Consider the following 15824-nt stretch of genomic DNA (forward strand, 5'->3'; position numbering starts at 1 on the left):
ATATTTTCATTTTTTGAGAAGAATACCCAAGTAAGCTCAGGATCTGGGAGGTAGTTGCTGATTGGTGGCTGCACATATATGCCTCTTCTGATTGGCTTACTGATGTTTTCAGCTGGCTCCCAGTTGTCCATTGATGCTCGTTCAAGAAAGGATATCAAGAGAATGAAGCAGAATTGATAATATAAGTAAATTGCACAGTTGTTTACAAACGTATGCTCTATCTGTATCATAAAAGATTGAGTATGTGTGTGGAGAAGGGCAAACCTTACAAGAAAAAGTTGGTTTGTTCAACACATGACATCGCAGGGGGGGGGGGGGGGGGAGGAGGTCAAGAAGTAATACATATTAAGGCCTTCTTTAAAAAGGAACACAACATTTGTGAATATTATAAAATTTTCTTTCCCTCCTTCTGCTGCTGGACCGTATGCTGAATACTTAAAATATGCTGTAACTCACCCTGTTACATGCTTCAGGTTAATTGCTTAGGTTAGTGTAGCAAACTACAGGGCACCAGAGTTTTCAAGAAGGGTCTACGGACTGCTCAGGATCTACAAATCTTTTGTCAACAACAAAACATGTTTCCCCCTTTTTTTATGCAGTGTACCGATGTATACACTACATGCAGAAACTTCACTTAATGAGACGTTCTGTGTTAATATATATTGGTGGAATGGGTTGAATATGCAATACATAATTACATGTATACACTTTAACATTATGAAAATAGGGTTAATATTTATATTTTCCTAGTTTATCAATTATTTTTCAACTTATACTGTTGTTACCATTTTTGGAGGCAGTTCTCTTTTAACAGGACATTAATTGATTAAATGATGTATTCAGAGCAAAAATTAGCCAGATAATAATATATACATATATTTGTTTTAACAATTACATTAGTTTTTTTCTAAATACTGAAAAAAAGGGTAACATTCTAATGTCCATAAAGTAGGGGGGTGCCACTACAACGTAGGTTTCTTTTTTTGCTAAGGTCAATTAGAGACAGTAATAAATAGCTTACCGTACTAGAGTGTGTAACCAATAACTGTGTGCATTACAGCAGTGTCTGCACTTCCACTTTTAACAGGAATTTGTGAAGCCCACATTATTCAGAATTAAATTACAGGAAAAGGGAACAAAATAAATAATTAACGTATATTGCAAAGTTATTTTACTAAATAAAATTAAACATTTTATAATGATATCTCAAAGTGTTTAATGTCCCTTTAAACACTTTAATATCTCTTAAGACATAAATTGATAAAAATCAGTTCCAAAAATATCCCAGTATTCCTGTTTTAGTTTGCTAGCCCTTCTTAAACACTTATATTGATTGCTTTTACAATGTTTATTTCTTTCATGTAATTAGCAAGAGTCCATGAGCTAGTGACGTATGGGATATACATTCCTACCAGGAGGGGCAAAGTTTCCCAAACCTCAAAATGCCTATAAATACACCCCTCACCACACCCACAAATCAGTTTTACAAACTTTGCCTCCTATGGAGGTGGGGAAGTAAGTTTGTGCTAGATTCTACGTGGATATGCGCTCCGCAGCAGGTTGGAGCCCGGTTTTCCTCTCAGCGTGCAGTGAATGTCAGAGGGATGTGAGGAGAGTATTGCCTATTTGAATTCAATGATCTCCTTCTACGGGGTCTATTTCATAGGTTCTCTGTTATCGGTCGTAGAGATTCATCTCTTACCTCCCTTTTCAGATCGACGATATACTCTTATATATATACCATTACCTCTGCTGATTTTCGTTTCAGTACTGGTTTGGCTTTCTACAACATGTAGATGAGTGTCCTGAGGTAAGTAAGTCTTATTTTCTGTGACACTCTAAGCTATGGTTGGGCACTTTTATATAAAGTTCTAAATATATGTATTCAAACATTTATTTGCCTTGACTCAGGATGTTCAACATTCCTTATTTCAGACAGTCAGTTTCATATTTGGGATAATGCATTTGAATAAATCAATTTTTTTCTTACACTTAAAATTTGACTTTTCCCTGTGGGCTGTTAGGTTCGCGGGGGCTGAAAATGCTTCATTTTATTGCGTCATTCTTGGCACGGACTTTTTTGGCGCAAAATTTTTTTCTGTTTCCGGCGTCATACGTGTTGCCGGAAGTTTCGTCATTTTTTGACGTTCTTTTGTGCCAAAAGTGTCGGCGTTCCGGATGTGGCGTCATTTTTGTCGCCAAAAGCATTTAGGCGCCAAATAATGTGGGCGTCTTTTTTGGCGCTAAAAAAAATATGGGCGTCACTATTGTCTCCACATTATTTAAGTCTCATTATTTATTGCTTCTGGTTGCTAGAAGCTTGTTCACTTGCATTTTTTCCCATTCCTGAAACTGTCATTTAAGGAATTTGATAAATTTTGCTTTATATGTTGTTTTTTCTATTACATATTGCAAGATGTCCCACGTTGAAACTGAGTCAGAAGATACTTCTGGAAAATCGCTGCCTGGTGCTGGAGCTACCAAAGCTAAGTGTATCTGCTGTAAACTTTTGGTAGCTGTTCCTCCAGCTGTTGTTTGTATTGAATGTCATGACAAACTTGTTAATGCAGATAATATTTCCTTTAGTAAAGTTACATTACCTGTTGCTGTTCCGTCAACATATAATACTCAGAGTGTTCCTGATAACATAAGAGATTTTGTTTCTAAATCCATTAAGAAGGCTATGTCTGTTATTCCTCCTCCTAGTAAACGTAAAAAGTCTTTTAAAATTCTCATTTTTCAGATGAATTTTTAAATGAACATCATCATTCTGATTCTGATAATGGTTCTTCTGGTTCAGAGGATTCTGTCTCAGAGGTTGATGCTGATAAATCTTCATATTTATTTAAAATGTAATTTATTCGTTCTTTACTTAAAGAAGTCCTAATTGCATTAGAAATTGAGGATTCTGGTCCTCTTAATACTAAATCTAAACGTTTAGATAAGGTTTTTAAATCTCCTGTAGTTATTACAGAAGTTTTTCCTGTCCCTGGTGCTATTTCTGAAGTAATTTCCAGGGAATGGAATAATTTGGGTAATTCATTTACTCCTTCTAAACGTTTTAAGCAATTATATCCTGTGCCATCTGACAGATTAGAGTTTTGGGACAAAATCCCTAAGGTTGATGGGGCTGTCTCTACTCTTGCTAAGCGTACTACTATTCCTACGGCAGATGGTACTTCCTTTAAGGATCCTTTAGATAGGAAAATTTAATCCTTTCTAAGAAAAGCTTACTTGTGTTCAGGTAATCTTCTTAGACCTGCTATATCTTTAGCGGATGTTACTGCAGCTTCAACTTTTTGGTTAGAAGCTTTAGCGCAACAAGTAACAGATCATAATTCTCATAGCATTATTATTCTTCTTCAACATGCTAATAATTTTATTTGTGATGCCATCTTTGATATCATTAGAGTTGATGTCAGGTATATGTCTCTAGCTATTTTAGCTAGAAGAGCTTTATGGCTTAAAACTTGGAATGCTGATATGTCTTCTAAGTCTACTCTGCTTTCCCTTTCTTTCCAGGGTAATAAATTATTTGGTTCTCAGTTGGATTCTATTATCTCAACTGTTACTGGAGGGAAAGGAACTTTTTTACCACAGGATAAAAAATCTAAAGGTAAATTTAGGTCTAATAATCGTTTTCGTTCCTTTCGTCACAACAAGGAACAAAAGCCTGATCCTTCATCCTCAGGAGCGGTATCAGTTTGGAAACCATCTCCAGTCTGGAATAAATCCAAGCCTTTTAGAAAATCAAAGCCAGCTCCTAAGTCCACATGAAGGTGCGGCCCTCATTCCAGCTCAGCTGGTAGGGGGCAGATTACGTTTTTTCAAAGAAATTTGGATCAATTCCGTTCACAATCTTTGTATTCAGAACATTGTTTCAGAAGGGTACAGAATTGGCTTCAAGATAAGGCCTCCTGCAAAGAGATTTTTTCTTTCCCGTGTCCCAGTAAATCCAGCGAAGGCTCAAGCATTTCTGAAATGTGTTTCAGATGTAGAGTTGGCTGGAGTAATTATGCCAGTTCCAGTTCTGGAACAGGGGCTGGGGTTTTATTCGAATCTCTTCATTGTACCAAAGAAGGAGAATTCCTTCAGACCAGTTCTGGATCTAAAAATATTGAATCGTTATGTAAGGATACCAACATTCAAAATGGTAACTGTAAGGACTATCCTGCCTTTTGTTCAGCAAGGGCATTATATCTCTACAATAGATTTACAGGATGCATATCTGCATATTCCGATTCATCCAGATCACTATCAGTTTCTGAGATTCTCTTTCCTAGACAAGCATTACCAGTTTGTGGCTCTGCCGTTTGGCCTAGCAACAGCTCCAAGAATTTTTACAAAGGTTCTCGGTGCCCTTTTGTCTGTATTCAGAGAACAGGGTATTGTGGTATTTCCTTATTTGGATGATATCTTGGTACTTGCTCAGTCTTCACATTTAGCAGAATCTCATACGAATCGACTTGTGTTGTTTCTTCAAGATCATGGTTGGAGGATCAATTTACCAAAAAGTTCATTGATTCCTCAGACAAGGGTAACCTTTTTAGGTATCCAGATAGATTCAGTGTCCATGACTCTATCTTTGACAGACAAGAGACGTCTAAAATTGATATCAGCTTGTCGAAACCTTCAGTCTCAATCATTCCCTTCGGTAGCCTTATGCATGGAAATTCTAGGTCTTATGACTGCTGCATCGGACGCGATCCCCTTTGCTTGTTTTCACATGCGACCTCTTCAGCTCTGTATGCTGAATCAGTGGTGCAGGGATTACACAAAGATATCTCAATTAATATCTTTAAAACCGATTGTACGACACTCTCTGACGTGGTGGACAGATCACCATCGTTTAGTTCAGGGGGCTTCTTTTGTTCTTCCGACCTGGACTGTAATTTCAACAGATGCAAGTCTTACAGGTTGAGGAGCTGTGTGGGGGTCTCTGACAACACAAGGGGTTTGGGAATCTCAGGAGGTGAGATTACCGATCAATATTTTGGAACTCCGTGCAATTTTCAGAGCTCTTCAGTCTTGCCCTCTTCTAAAGAGAGAATCGTTCATTTGTTTTCAGACAGACAATGTCACAACTGTGGCATACATCAATCATCAAGGAGGGACTCACAGTCCTCTGGCTATGAAAGAAGTATCTCGAATTCTGGTATGGGCGGAATCCAGCTCCTGTCTAGTTTCTGCGGTTCATATCCCAGGTATAGACAATTGGGAAGCGGATTATCTCAGTCGCCAAACGTTACATCCGGGCGAATGGTCTCTTCACCCAGAGGTATTTCTTCAGATTGTTCAAATGTGGGGACTTCCAGAAATAGATCTGATGGCCTCTCATCTAAACAAGAAACTTCCCAGGTATATGTCAAGATCCAGGGATCCTCAAGCGGAAGCAGTGGATGCATTGTCTCTTCCTTGGAAGTATCATCCTGCCTATATCTTTCCGCCTCTAGTTCTTCTTCCAAGAGTAATCTCCAAGATTCTGAAGGAATGCTCGTTTGTTCTGCTGGTAGCTCCAGCATGGCCTCACAGGTTTTGGTATGCGGATCTTGTCCGGATGGCCTCTTGCCAACCGTGGACTCTTCCGTTAAGACCAGACCTTCTGTCGCAAGGTCCTTTTTTCCATCAGGATCTAAAATCCTTAAATTTAACGGTATGGAGATTGAACGCTTGATTCTTAGTCAAAGAGGTTTCTCTGACTCTGTGATTAATACTATGTTACACGCTCGTAAATCTGTATCTAGGGAGATATATTATAGAGTCTGGAAGACTTATATTTCTTGGTGTCTTTCTCATCATTTTTCCTGGCATTCTTTTAGAATTCCGAGAATTTTACAGTTTCTTCAGGATGGTTTGGATAAAGGTTTGTCTGCAAGTTCCTTGAAAGGACAAATCTCTGCTCTTTCTGTTCTTTTTCACAGAAAGATTGCTAATCTTCCTGATATTCATTGTTTTGTACAAGCTTTGGTTCGTATAAAACCTGTCATTAAGTCAATTTCTCCTCCTTGGAGTTTGAATTTGGTTCTGGGGGCTCTTCAAGCTACTCCGTTTGAACCTATGCATTCATTGGACATTAAATTACTTTCTTGGAAAGTTTTGTTTCTTTTGGCCATCTCTTCTGCCAGAAGAGTTTCTAAATTATCTGCTCTTTCTTGTGAGTCTCCTTTTCTGATTTTTCACCAGGATAAGGCGGTGTTGCGAACTTCTTTTAAATTTTTACCTAAGGTTGTGAATTCCAACAACATTAGTAGAGAAATTGTGGTTCCTTCATTATGTCCTAATCCTAAGAATTCTAAGGAGAAATCATTGCATTCTTTGGATGTAGTTAGAGCTTTGAAATATTATGTTGAAGCTACTAAGAATTTCCGAAAGACTTCTAGTCTATTTGTTATCTTTTCCGGTTCTAGGAAAGGTCAGAAGGCCTCTGCCATTTCTTTGGCATCTTGGTTGAAATCTTTAATTCATCATGCTTATGTCGAGTCGGGTAAAACTCCGCCTCAAAGGATTACAGCTCATTCTACTAGGTCAGTTTCTACTTCCTGGGCGTATAGGAATGAAGCTTCGGTTGATCAGATTTGCAAAGCAGCAACTTGGTCTTCTTTGCATACTTTTACTAAATTCTACCATTTTGATGTGTTTTCTTCTTCTGAAGCTGTTTTTGGTAGAAAAGTACTTCAGGCAGCTGTTTCAGTTTGAATCTTCTGCTTATAATTTCAGTTTTTTTCATTATAAAATTTAAACTTTATTTTGGGTGTGGATTATTTTTCAGCGGAATTGGCTGTCTTTATTTTATCCCTCCCTCTCTAGTGACTCTTGCGTGGAAAGATCCACATCTTGGGTAGTCATTATCCCATACGTCACTAGCTCATGGACTCTTGCTAATTACATGAAAGAAAACATAATTTATGTAAGAACTTACCTGATAAATTCATTTCTTTCATATTAGCAAGAGTCCATGAGGCCCGCCCTTTTTGTGGTGGTTATGATTTTTTTGTATAAAGCACAATTATTCCAATTCCTTGTTTTTTATGCTTTCGCACTTTTTTCTTATCACCCCACTTCTTGGCTATTCGTTAAACTGATTTGTGGGTGTGGTGAGGGGTGTATTTATAGGCATTTTGAGGTTTGGGAAACTTTGCCCCTCCTGGTAGGAATGTATATCCCATACGTCACTAGCTCATGGACTCTTGCTAATATGAAAGAAATGAATTTATCAGGTAAGTTCTTACATAAATTATGTTATTCTGTGCGTAAAGAGACACTGAACCCAAATTTTTTTTTTTTTTTTGGGATTCAGATAGAGCATGCAATTTTAATAAACTTTCTAATTTACTCCTTTTATCAATTTTTCTTCTTTCTCTTGCTATCTTTATTTGAAAAAGGCATCTAAGTTAAGGAGCCAGCAAATTTTTGGTTCAGTACCATGGACAGCACTTTTTTATTGGTGCTGTCCAATCAGCAAGGACAACCCAGTTTGTTCATCAAAAATGGGCCTGCATCTAAACTTACATTCTTGCTTTTCAAATAAACATACCAAGAGAATGAAGAAAATTTGATAATAGGAGTAAATTTGAAAGTTGCTTAAAATTGCATGCTCTATCTGAATCACAAAAGAAAAAAAATTGGGTTCAGTGTCCCTCTAAAGTGACTCTAATATTTTGTAATTACAAGGCATTTCTTAGCCAAACTCCATCCACTAGTTGCCATATTTGTGGGTATCAATTTGGGCTTGAGTTTGCAGACAAGGTTAGCCAAGTTCATTATGTTAGTATACATTGCAATGTTTTGCAGTTGTTATTTGCTAAAGCCATGTAGGGAAGGGTATGCAACAAGGTTAGGCTTGAAATGTCTGCAGTGCGCATTTCCAGCTCTGATAATTAGATAATTCACAATTTTCAGAGCTAAATTAAATGGAAACAAGCAAAATTAACAATGCATGTATATTGTAAAGTTCTTTTGTGCACAACTAAAAAACCCAAGATGTTTACTGTCCCTTTAAGCATGTTGTAGCAAGATGCAAACATAAGTTCTGAAGGTGATACCGCTGCAGACTGTAAGCATGCCATTGCTTGATGGGCTAATGTTTACTATTTTAGACCTGACTGATTTTCAGATAACATATGGCTGTACAAGTAATTGGAAAATTGGCAGGACTGTCAAGAAAATATGCTAGATGGGACGAAAATATGATGCTGCAGCACGAGATGTCTTTGCAGTTAAATTTATTGTTGTAACAAATGATAAAGTAAAGGCGTCTAGTTGCAAAAATAAAATCACTGCCATATTTCTATCTTATAGTGATTTGTAGCTCTTGAAATACGAGCAGCAACAATAAAACGTGCATATACAGATAGATGCAAAGCTGATTTGAGATTGCTCACATTTTCGTTGCAATACTGTGTATATTGATGATAGCACAAGCACTTTTTGAGCGGCGTGGGTTAAAAAGAAAACTCAATTAACCATTAATACATTTCAAAAAGAAGAGTTTTAGAGTTAGGTAAGGCTTTTCAAATCCATTCTATAGTGTAGCTAATTTTCTGTGTATAAAATGCGTGCTTTTTTAAACAGAGCACAGGTTAGCTACAATTGATTTGTCTTTTTAGAGCAATGTTGGTTGATTATTATTTATATTTACTGGTAAGAATTAAACTGGAGTATTTCAAAATCACATAGCTCTATATCTCTACATGATTGCCCCAGTAGTATAACCAAACACATAAGAATGATATATATTGTAGAATTTAAAGAAAAATAAATTTTTAATTATAGTGATTTTGTGCTTGTGAATATCTAAAATCACACATGGAAAAGAGAGTTTAGGCACGTCACTCGTAATCAACACACATAGGGCTCCATTACATATGCAGCGTCGCCCGCAAAAGCCGGCAACGGTGGTTTTTGCGCGGTTTTGGTATCCAATATACAGTGCCACATATAAATGCGGCACGTATATTTCACACGTTGTCCGCAATTTTTACTCCCATAAGCTAACATGGGACCGCATCGCAAATCGGTATCCAATATTCAGCGCAAGGACTTACGTGGCGAAAATTTTGAAATCTTACTCCATTTTCATCTCGCCATACTAAGGCAGCCGCAGCAGGCCTTGCGCTGAGTATGGGAGCACCGTAACTCCCTAAACTGCCTGCAAAAATAAACTAATACCTAAGGCATGCGCAATATATATCTACCTGTCAACCGCCAAACCCCCACCGCAATAACTAATAAGTGTTTAAACCCCTATATCCACCATCAAACCCACACCGCAAATACAAATAAAGTATTAACCCCTATATCCGCCAACCCCAACATCGCAAACTACCTAATAAAACTATTAACCCCTAATCCGCCAAAGCCCACAACGCAATAAACCTATCAAAGTATTAACCCCTAAACCTCCAAAGCCCACAACACAAATACATAATTAAATTACTACGCCCCTAACCTAACACCCGTTAAATGAACCCAAATTACCTAAATTACAAAATACTAAAATTACTATTAAAATTAAAAAACCTAACGCTGCTTTAAAAATAAAAAATAAACTAAGTATAAATTAAAGGGACAGTCTAGTCAAAATTAAAATTCTGTTGTAGACTGTCCTTTAAGCTACAATTACAGAAAATAAAAAAATCTATGATTACAGAAAATAAAAAAAAACAAAATTATCAAATTTAAAAAAATTATACCTAATCCTATGAAAATAAAAAAGCCCCCCAAAATAAAAACACCCCCTACTCTAAGAATTAACTACCAGTAGCCCTTAAAATTACTTTTTGCAGGGCATTGACCCAAGATAAACAGCTGGTTTACATTCAAAATACACAAAGTCCCCCCAACAGTAAAACCCCCCACCCACCAAACCCCCCCAAAATAAAAAAATAACAGTAAAAAAACTAAACTACCCATTGCCCTGAAAAGGGCATTTGTTGGGCATTAACCTTAAAAGGGCAAATTACATTTTTTATATGAAATTGTATTTTGGCATTTGCCTTCGCCAAATGCTCCTATAGATGTTAAGTGATGTTGAGGCAATTGTAGTGGGAAAGTCGTGCAAATTTGCATTTTTTGTTCTTACTTGGACTTCAGATATACATGTATTTAGTTTTATTTTCCTGCTGGAAACTGAATTATCCTCCACAGAACTTTGACCAAAAAGAAGAACCACTCTATTCTACAAAGGCATGCCATACCTCTTGGCTTAAAGTTTAATACATTTTGTGCAAGTCACCCACTATAGGCAAAGCATCCATGCACCTGAATATGATCTGCACTATGTTTGTAGGTTTTACAAATGGTGAAGTTAACCATTTATGCTGCAATATCCTTGCATTAACTCTGCAACTGCAAAAATTTGAAATTTTTATACTTGTTTGTTTTTGTTTTTTAACATACAAGGGGTTTATAGGCCACTACCCTCCAGATAGACTGGACTTTGCTTGTTAATTTGGACAGTGCTTTAGTTTACTTTGATAAGGACTGTCTTTGCGCCTGGCCTTGCTTTGGATACAAATTATTTGGATTTAGAAAATCTCTTCAGTTAGCCTTGAACCGCCCCCTTAGTTATATTAAGTAAAGCTACAATTTGTAGCTGGGATTATTTTTCAGAAGGCAGGAGAACAACTTGTCCTCAGATTGCTTCACTTCATTCCTTTGATATGATTGCAAAATATTTCAACTAATGTCCTTCTTCAAAAGTCCTAACAATTAATATCTGGTGTTAATCATTAAAAGACAAATACAAATAACTTGTATTGGGATATTACCCCGGGAATTAAATATATATTTTTACTACCATTTTCAAAAGGTATACAGAAATGGTGTGTGAAGAGGATGCTCATATAAATTGGAATATCACATAAGTATTTAACAAAGAGCTAAGTTTGATTCCCCCCCCATGCTAAGTATTACCTGATTTAAATATGGTGTCTAAATGTAGCCATCCAATCAGTAAGAGCTACCCTGGTGCTGAACTAAAATGGGCCGGCTCCTAAGCTTACATTCCATCTTTTTTAAATAAAGATACCAAGAGAACGAAGAAAAATTGATAATAGGAGTAAATTAGAACGTAGCCGTTTTTATTTTATGAGTTAATACTAGATTTTAAATCATCTTGTAAGTTATGGATCTACACAGTCCTCCTTTTCACTCATCATGTGCAAAATTTTAATTTACACATAAGTTATAATTCTTAATTACAACCGAGGGGTGATCACCTGACATATTAAAAGAGAAATATTGTTAAAAGCGAATTTTAAAAGCATTTTAGAGCTTCATTTGGAGTTTTTTTTTAATATTATTTTTAAATGCAAGGAGATTTTTTCTCAACTGTCCAAAACTATTATGAGTTTGTGCATCTGGGGGGACTTTGAAGAGCCAGCTACTAAGACAAAAGATTGAACAATATTACATATATTAGAAAAACAATTTTTAAAAAAAATCATATATATCCTTTAACTAGAATGTGTAGATAAAACATTTCTCCTAATGTGAACTAGATATCAGTTTTATTTGTAAGTGAAGGTAGATCCTATAAATAGTTTACTTTATATTAATGTGATTGTATCTTCCTATTGAAGTGTCCCTTCTAATAATTATATTGATATGATTTGTTTTATGTTTTCGTTGCTTTATAGAGGGAACAGGCTTCCCACATTTTTAAGAATTTTTTTGTTTGTAATAGACGCAATGTATTTGAAGATCTTCAACAAGACCAAGTGATCTAAAAATTGCACATACATTTTTTTTTTTTTTTAAAAAAACTATTGAGTGTTAAATAATTTTGAAAAATATAAGATAAAAATATTTTTCTAGCTATTAGTTTAGGTAGATATAATTATTGTTATTTTTTTTATTTTGGCATCTGGTCTCCTCTTTAGTATTTTGTCCATTATGTGACAGCATAAAACAAAAAGTAATAAAGTCCCTCTGCATTTAGTAATCTTTACTTATTTCTCTTTTTTTATAGGAAGATGAAAATGAAAAGGAGGAAACAAAATCGCCACAGCATCTAATTCCAGAAACCGAATAAGTGAACTAATGAAAGCTATTCATGTTAGGCTGAAAGGTCTTTTGTGTTATGAAACGGTTTCTTTTACACTCATTATAATCTAAAGCATTTTTCATGAAGATATCAAGAATATCTTACATATTTACCTTAAATGACTAAGGAAACAGCCTATTTTTAGTTTAAAGCCCATTATTATTAGAGAAGATGATTGTTATAGTAAAGATTTCTTGAGAGAAAGTAGTTTGAGAAACTTGTGTAGATTAGAAATTTATAATTTTCAATGTTATTTGACCGATTATGCAACTTTATTCATTATATAGTGGATAAAACATTGTTATGATACTAAAATCATTTTCAAAAATGAAAGGATAGTTAGCTAGGTTTTTTTAATCTCCTAATTTGTAGTTGGAAATTTTTCTTTAGTTAATATTATGTGGTAAACATCTGCTGTCTACTTAGATCGAATTTGTAAAACCATTATCTATAGCTGATGTTTGATGGATCTTCCTTTATAGCAGTTTTACATGTTATGTATTAACTCTAAATAGAATTTAAACTATGTGTTCATACTCAATATATGTGCATGTTTATAATGCAAAAAAATATAGATTATGTACCTGTACTGCATGCATGTTTTTTTTTATATTTATGGCTTATTTTTTATTAAAAATATTGTAAGAATGTTGTTTAACCAGTAATATGCATTTTGAATATATGTATACTACAAAACTAAACAACAATTTCAATAAATCAATATTTTTTGTTTTTCTTCCTTATTTTTCCCATCAATAAAGAGTGTATTTTTTTTGTCAAGTCCTATATATTTTTGATTGCTTCACATAGTCTAGTTGAAAATATATTTACCTAACTATCTTGGTTCACATAGGCAAAACCCATCTGTTCACTAGGGAACGGACCCCTCCACCTAAAGTTGACTTTCCTTAATATTCCTGACCTTCATAGCATAGCTAGGACTAGTTCCTCTCTTCCACTCACCTACCTGGATACAGAGTCTTTCACTGGGACATACGGTAAAACAAATTTGTAGTATTTGTCAGGTGTGCAGTTTATACTGGCCTTTTAAAATATCCCTTTCATTTTGTAAGATAAAGAGTTTTCCTAAAACAGAATGCCAAACTTACGGCTAGATTATGAGTTTGGCGTTAGGCTTAAAAAGCAGCGTTGGCCGGTCCCAACGCTGCTTTTTAACGCCCGCTGGTATTACGAGTCTTGCAGGTACAGGTGTACCGCTCACTTTTTTGGCCAGACTCGGAAATACCGCAAATCCACTTACGTCAATTGCATATCCTCTTTTTTCAATGGGACTTGCATAGCGCCGGTATTACAAGTCTGCCAAAAAGTGAGCGGTAGACCCTCTCCTGTCAAGCCTGGTACCGCATTTTAAAGTCAGTAGTTAAGAGTTTTACACTACAATGCCGTAGCATAAAACTCTTAACTAAAGTGCTAAAAAGTACACTAACACCCATAAACTACCTATTAACCCCTAAACCGAGGCCCCCCCACATTGCAAACACTTAAAAAAAATATAACCCCTAATCTGCCGAACCGGACATCGCCACCACTATAATAAATATATTAACCCCTAAACCGCTGCACTCCTGCCTCACAAACACTAGTTAATTTTTATTAACCTCTAATCTGCCGTCCCTAACATCGCCGACACCTACCTACATTTATTAACCCCTAATCTTCCGCCCCCAACGCCGCCGCCGCCACTATATTAAAGTTATTGACCCCTAAATCTAAGTCTAACCCTAACCCCCCCTAACCCCCCCATTTATAAATAAAATAACTATCATTAACTAAATTATTCCTATTTAAAACTAAATACTTACCTATAAAATAAACCCTAAGCTAACTACAATATAACTAATAGTTACATTGTAACTAGCTTAGGGTTTATTTTTATTTTACAGGCAAGTTTGTATTTATTTTAACTAGGTAGAACAGTTATTAAATAGTTATTAACTATTTAATAACTACCTAGCTAAAATAAAGAAAAAAGTACCTGTAAAATAAAACCTAACCTAAGTTACAATTACACCTAACACTACCACTATAATTAAATTAATTCCCTAAATTAAATAAAATTATCTAAAGTACAAAAAACAAACACTAAATTACAGAAAATAATAAACAAATTACAAGATTTTTAAACTAATTACACCTAATCTAAGCCCCCCCCCCCCCAAATAAAAAAGCCCTACCCTACACAAAATTACAAATAGCCCTTAAAAGGACCTTTTGCGGGGCATTGACCCAAAGTAATCGGCTCTTTTACCTGTAAAAAAATTACAAATCCCCCCCAGCATTAAAACCCACCACCCACACAACCAACCCTACTCTAAAACCCACCCAATTCCCCCTTAAATAAACCTAACACTAACCCCTTGACGATCGACCTACCGAGAGACGTCTTCATCCAAGCTGGGCAGAAGTGGTCCTCCAGATGGGCAGAAGTCTTCATTCAGACGGCATCTTCATCCATCCGGCGCGGGTCCATCTTCAAGACATCCGTCACGGAGCATCCTCTTCTTCCGACGGCTACGACTGAATGAAGGTTCCTTTAAATGACGTCATCCAAGATGGCGTCCCTTCAATTCCGATTGGCTGATAGAACTCTATCAGCCAATCGGAATTAAGTTAGAAAAAATCCTATTGACTGATGCAATCAGCCAATAGGATTGAGCTTGCATTCTATTGGCTGATTGGAACAGCCGATAGAATGCCAGCTCAATCATATTGGCTGATTGCATCAGCCAATAGGATTGAACTTCAATCCTATTGGCTGATCCAATCAGCCAATAGAATTTTTTTCTACCTTAATTCCGATTGGCTGATAGAATTCTATCAGCCAATCGGAATTGAAGGGACGCCATCTTGGATGACGTCACTTAAAGGTACCTTCATTCAGTTGTAGCTGTCGGAAGAAGAGGATGCTCCGCGTCGGATGTCTTGAAGATGGACCCGCTCCACGCCGGATGGATGAAGATAGAAGATGCTGTCTGGATGACCACTTCTGCCCAGCTTGGATGAATACTTCTGCCCGTCTTGAGGATCACTTCTGCCCGGTTGGATGAAGACGTCTCCCAGTAGGTCGATCTTCAGGGGGTTAGTGTTAGGTTTTTTTAGGGGGAGATTGGGTGGGTTTTAGAGTAGAGTTGGTTGTGTGGGTGGTGGGTTTTAATGTTGGGGGGGATTTGTAATTTTTTTTACAGGTAAAAGAGCTTATTACTTTGGGGCAATACCCGCAAAAGGCCCTTTTAAGGGCTATTTGTAATTTAGTGTATGGTAGGGCTTTTTTTTTTATTTTGGGGGGGCTTTTTTCTTTTGTTAGGGGGATTAGATTAGGTGTAATCGGTTTAAAAATCTTGTAATTTTTTTATTATTTTCTGTAATTTAGTGTTTGTTTTTTTGTACTTTAGATAATTTAATTTAATTTAGGGAATTAATTTAATTATAGTGGTTGTGTTAGGTGTAATTGTAACTTAGGTTTTATTTTACAGGTACTTTTGTCTTTATTTTAGCTAGGTAGTTATTAAATAGTTAATAACTTTTTAATAACTATTCTACCTAGTTAAAATAAATACGAATTTGCCTGTAAAATAAAAATAAACCCTAAGATAGCTACAATGTAACTATTAATTATATTGTAACTAGCTTAGGCTTTATTTTATAGGTAAGTATTTAGTTTTAAATAGGAATAATTTAGTTAATTATAGTTATTTTTATTTAGATTTATTTAAATTATATTTAAGTTAGGGGGTGTTAGGGTTAGACTTAGGTTTAG

The 15824-nt window shown here is 35.8% G+C and overlaps 1 protein-coding gene across 5 annotated transcripts in view; it reads left to right on the forward strand.

Annotated features, from left to right (window-relative positions):
* Window positions 1-12789, forward strand: part of PHF14 (PHD finger protein 14) — an 809709-nt gene extending 796920 nt beyond the window's left edge. For all 5 annotated transcript variants that reach the window (XR_008402519.1, XM_053714097.1, XM_053714098.1 and 2 more), the window contains one exon: window positions 11972-12789. Coding sequence is in view for 4 of the 5 variants with exons in the window: in XM_053714097.1 (XP_053570072.1) it covers window positions 11972-12034 (63 nt within the window). In the remaining variant the exon portion in view is untranslated. The remainder of the gene's footprint in view (window positions 1-11971) is intronic.
* Window positions 12790-15824: the final 3035 nt, after the last annotated feature.

This window comes from Bombina bombina, chromosome 5 (assembly GCF_027579735.1).
Source record: "Bombina bombina isolate aBomBom1 chromosome 5, aBomBom1.pri, whole genome shotgun sequence".
Taxonomy (NCBI): Eukaryota; Metazoa; Chordata; class Amphibia; order Anura; family Bombinatoridae; genus Bombina; species Bombina bombina.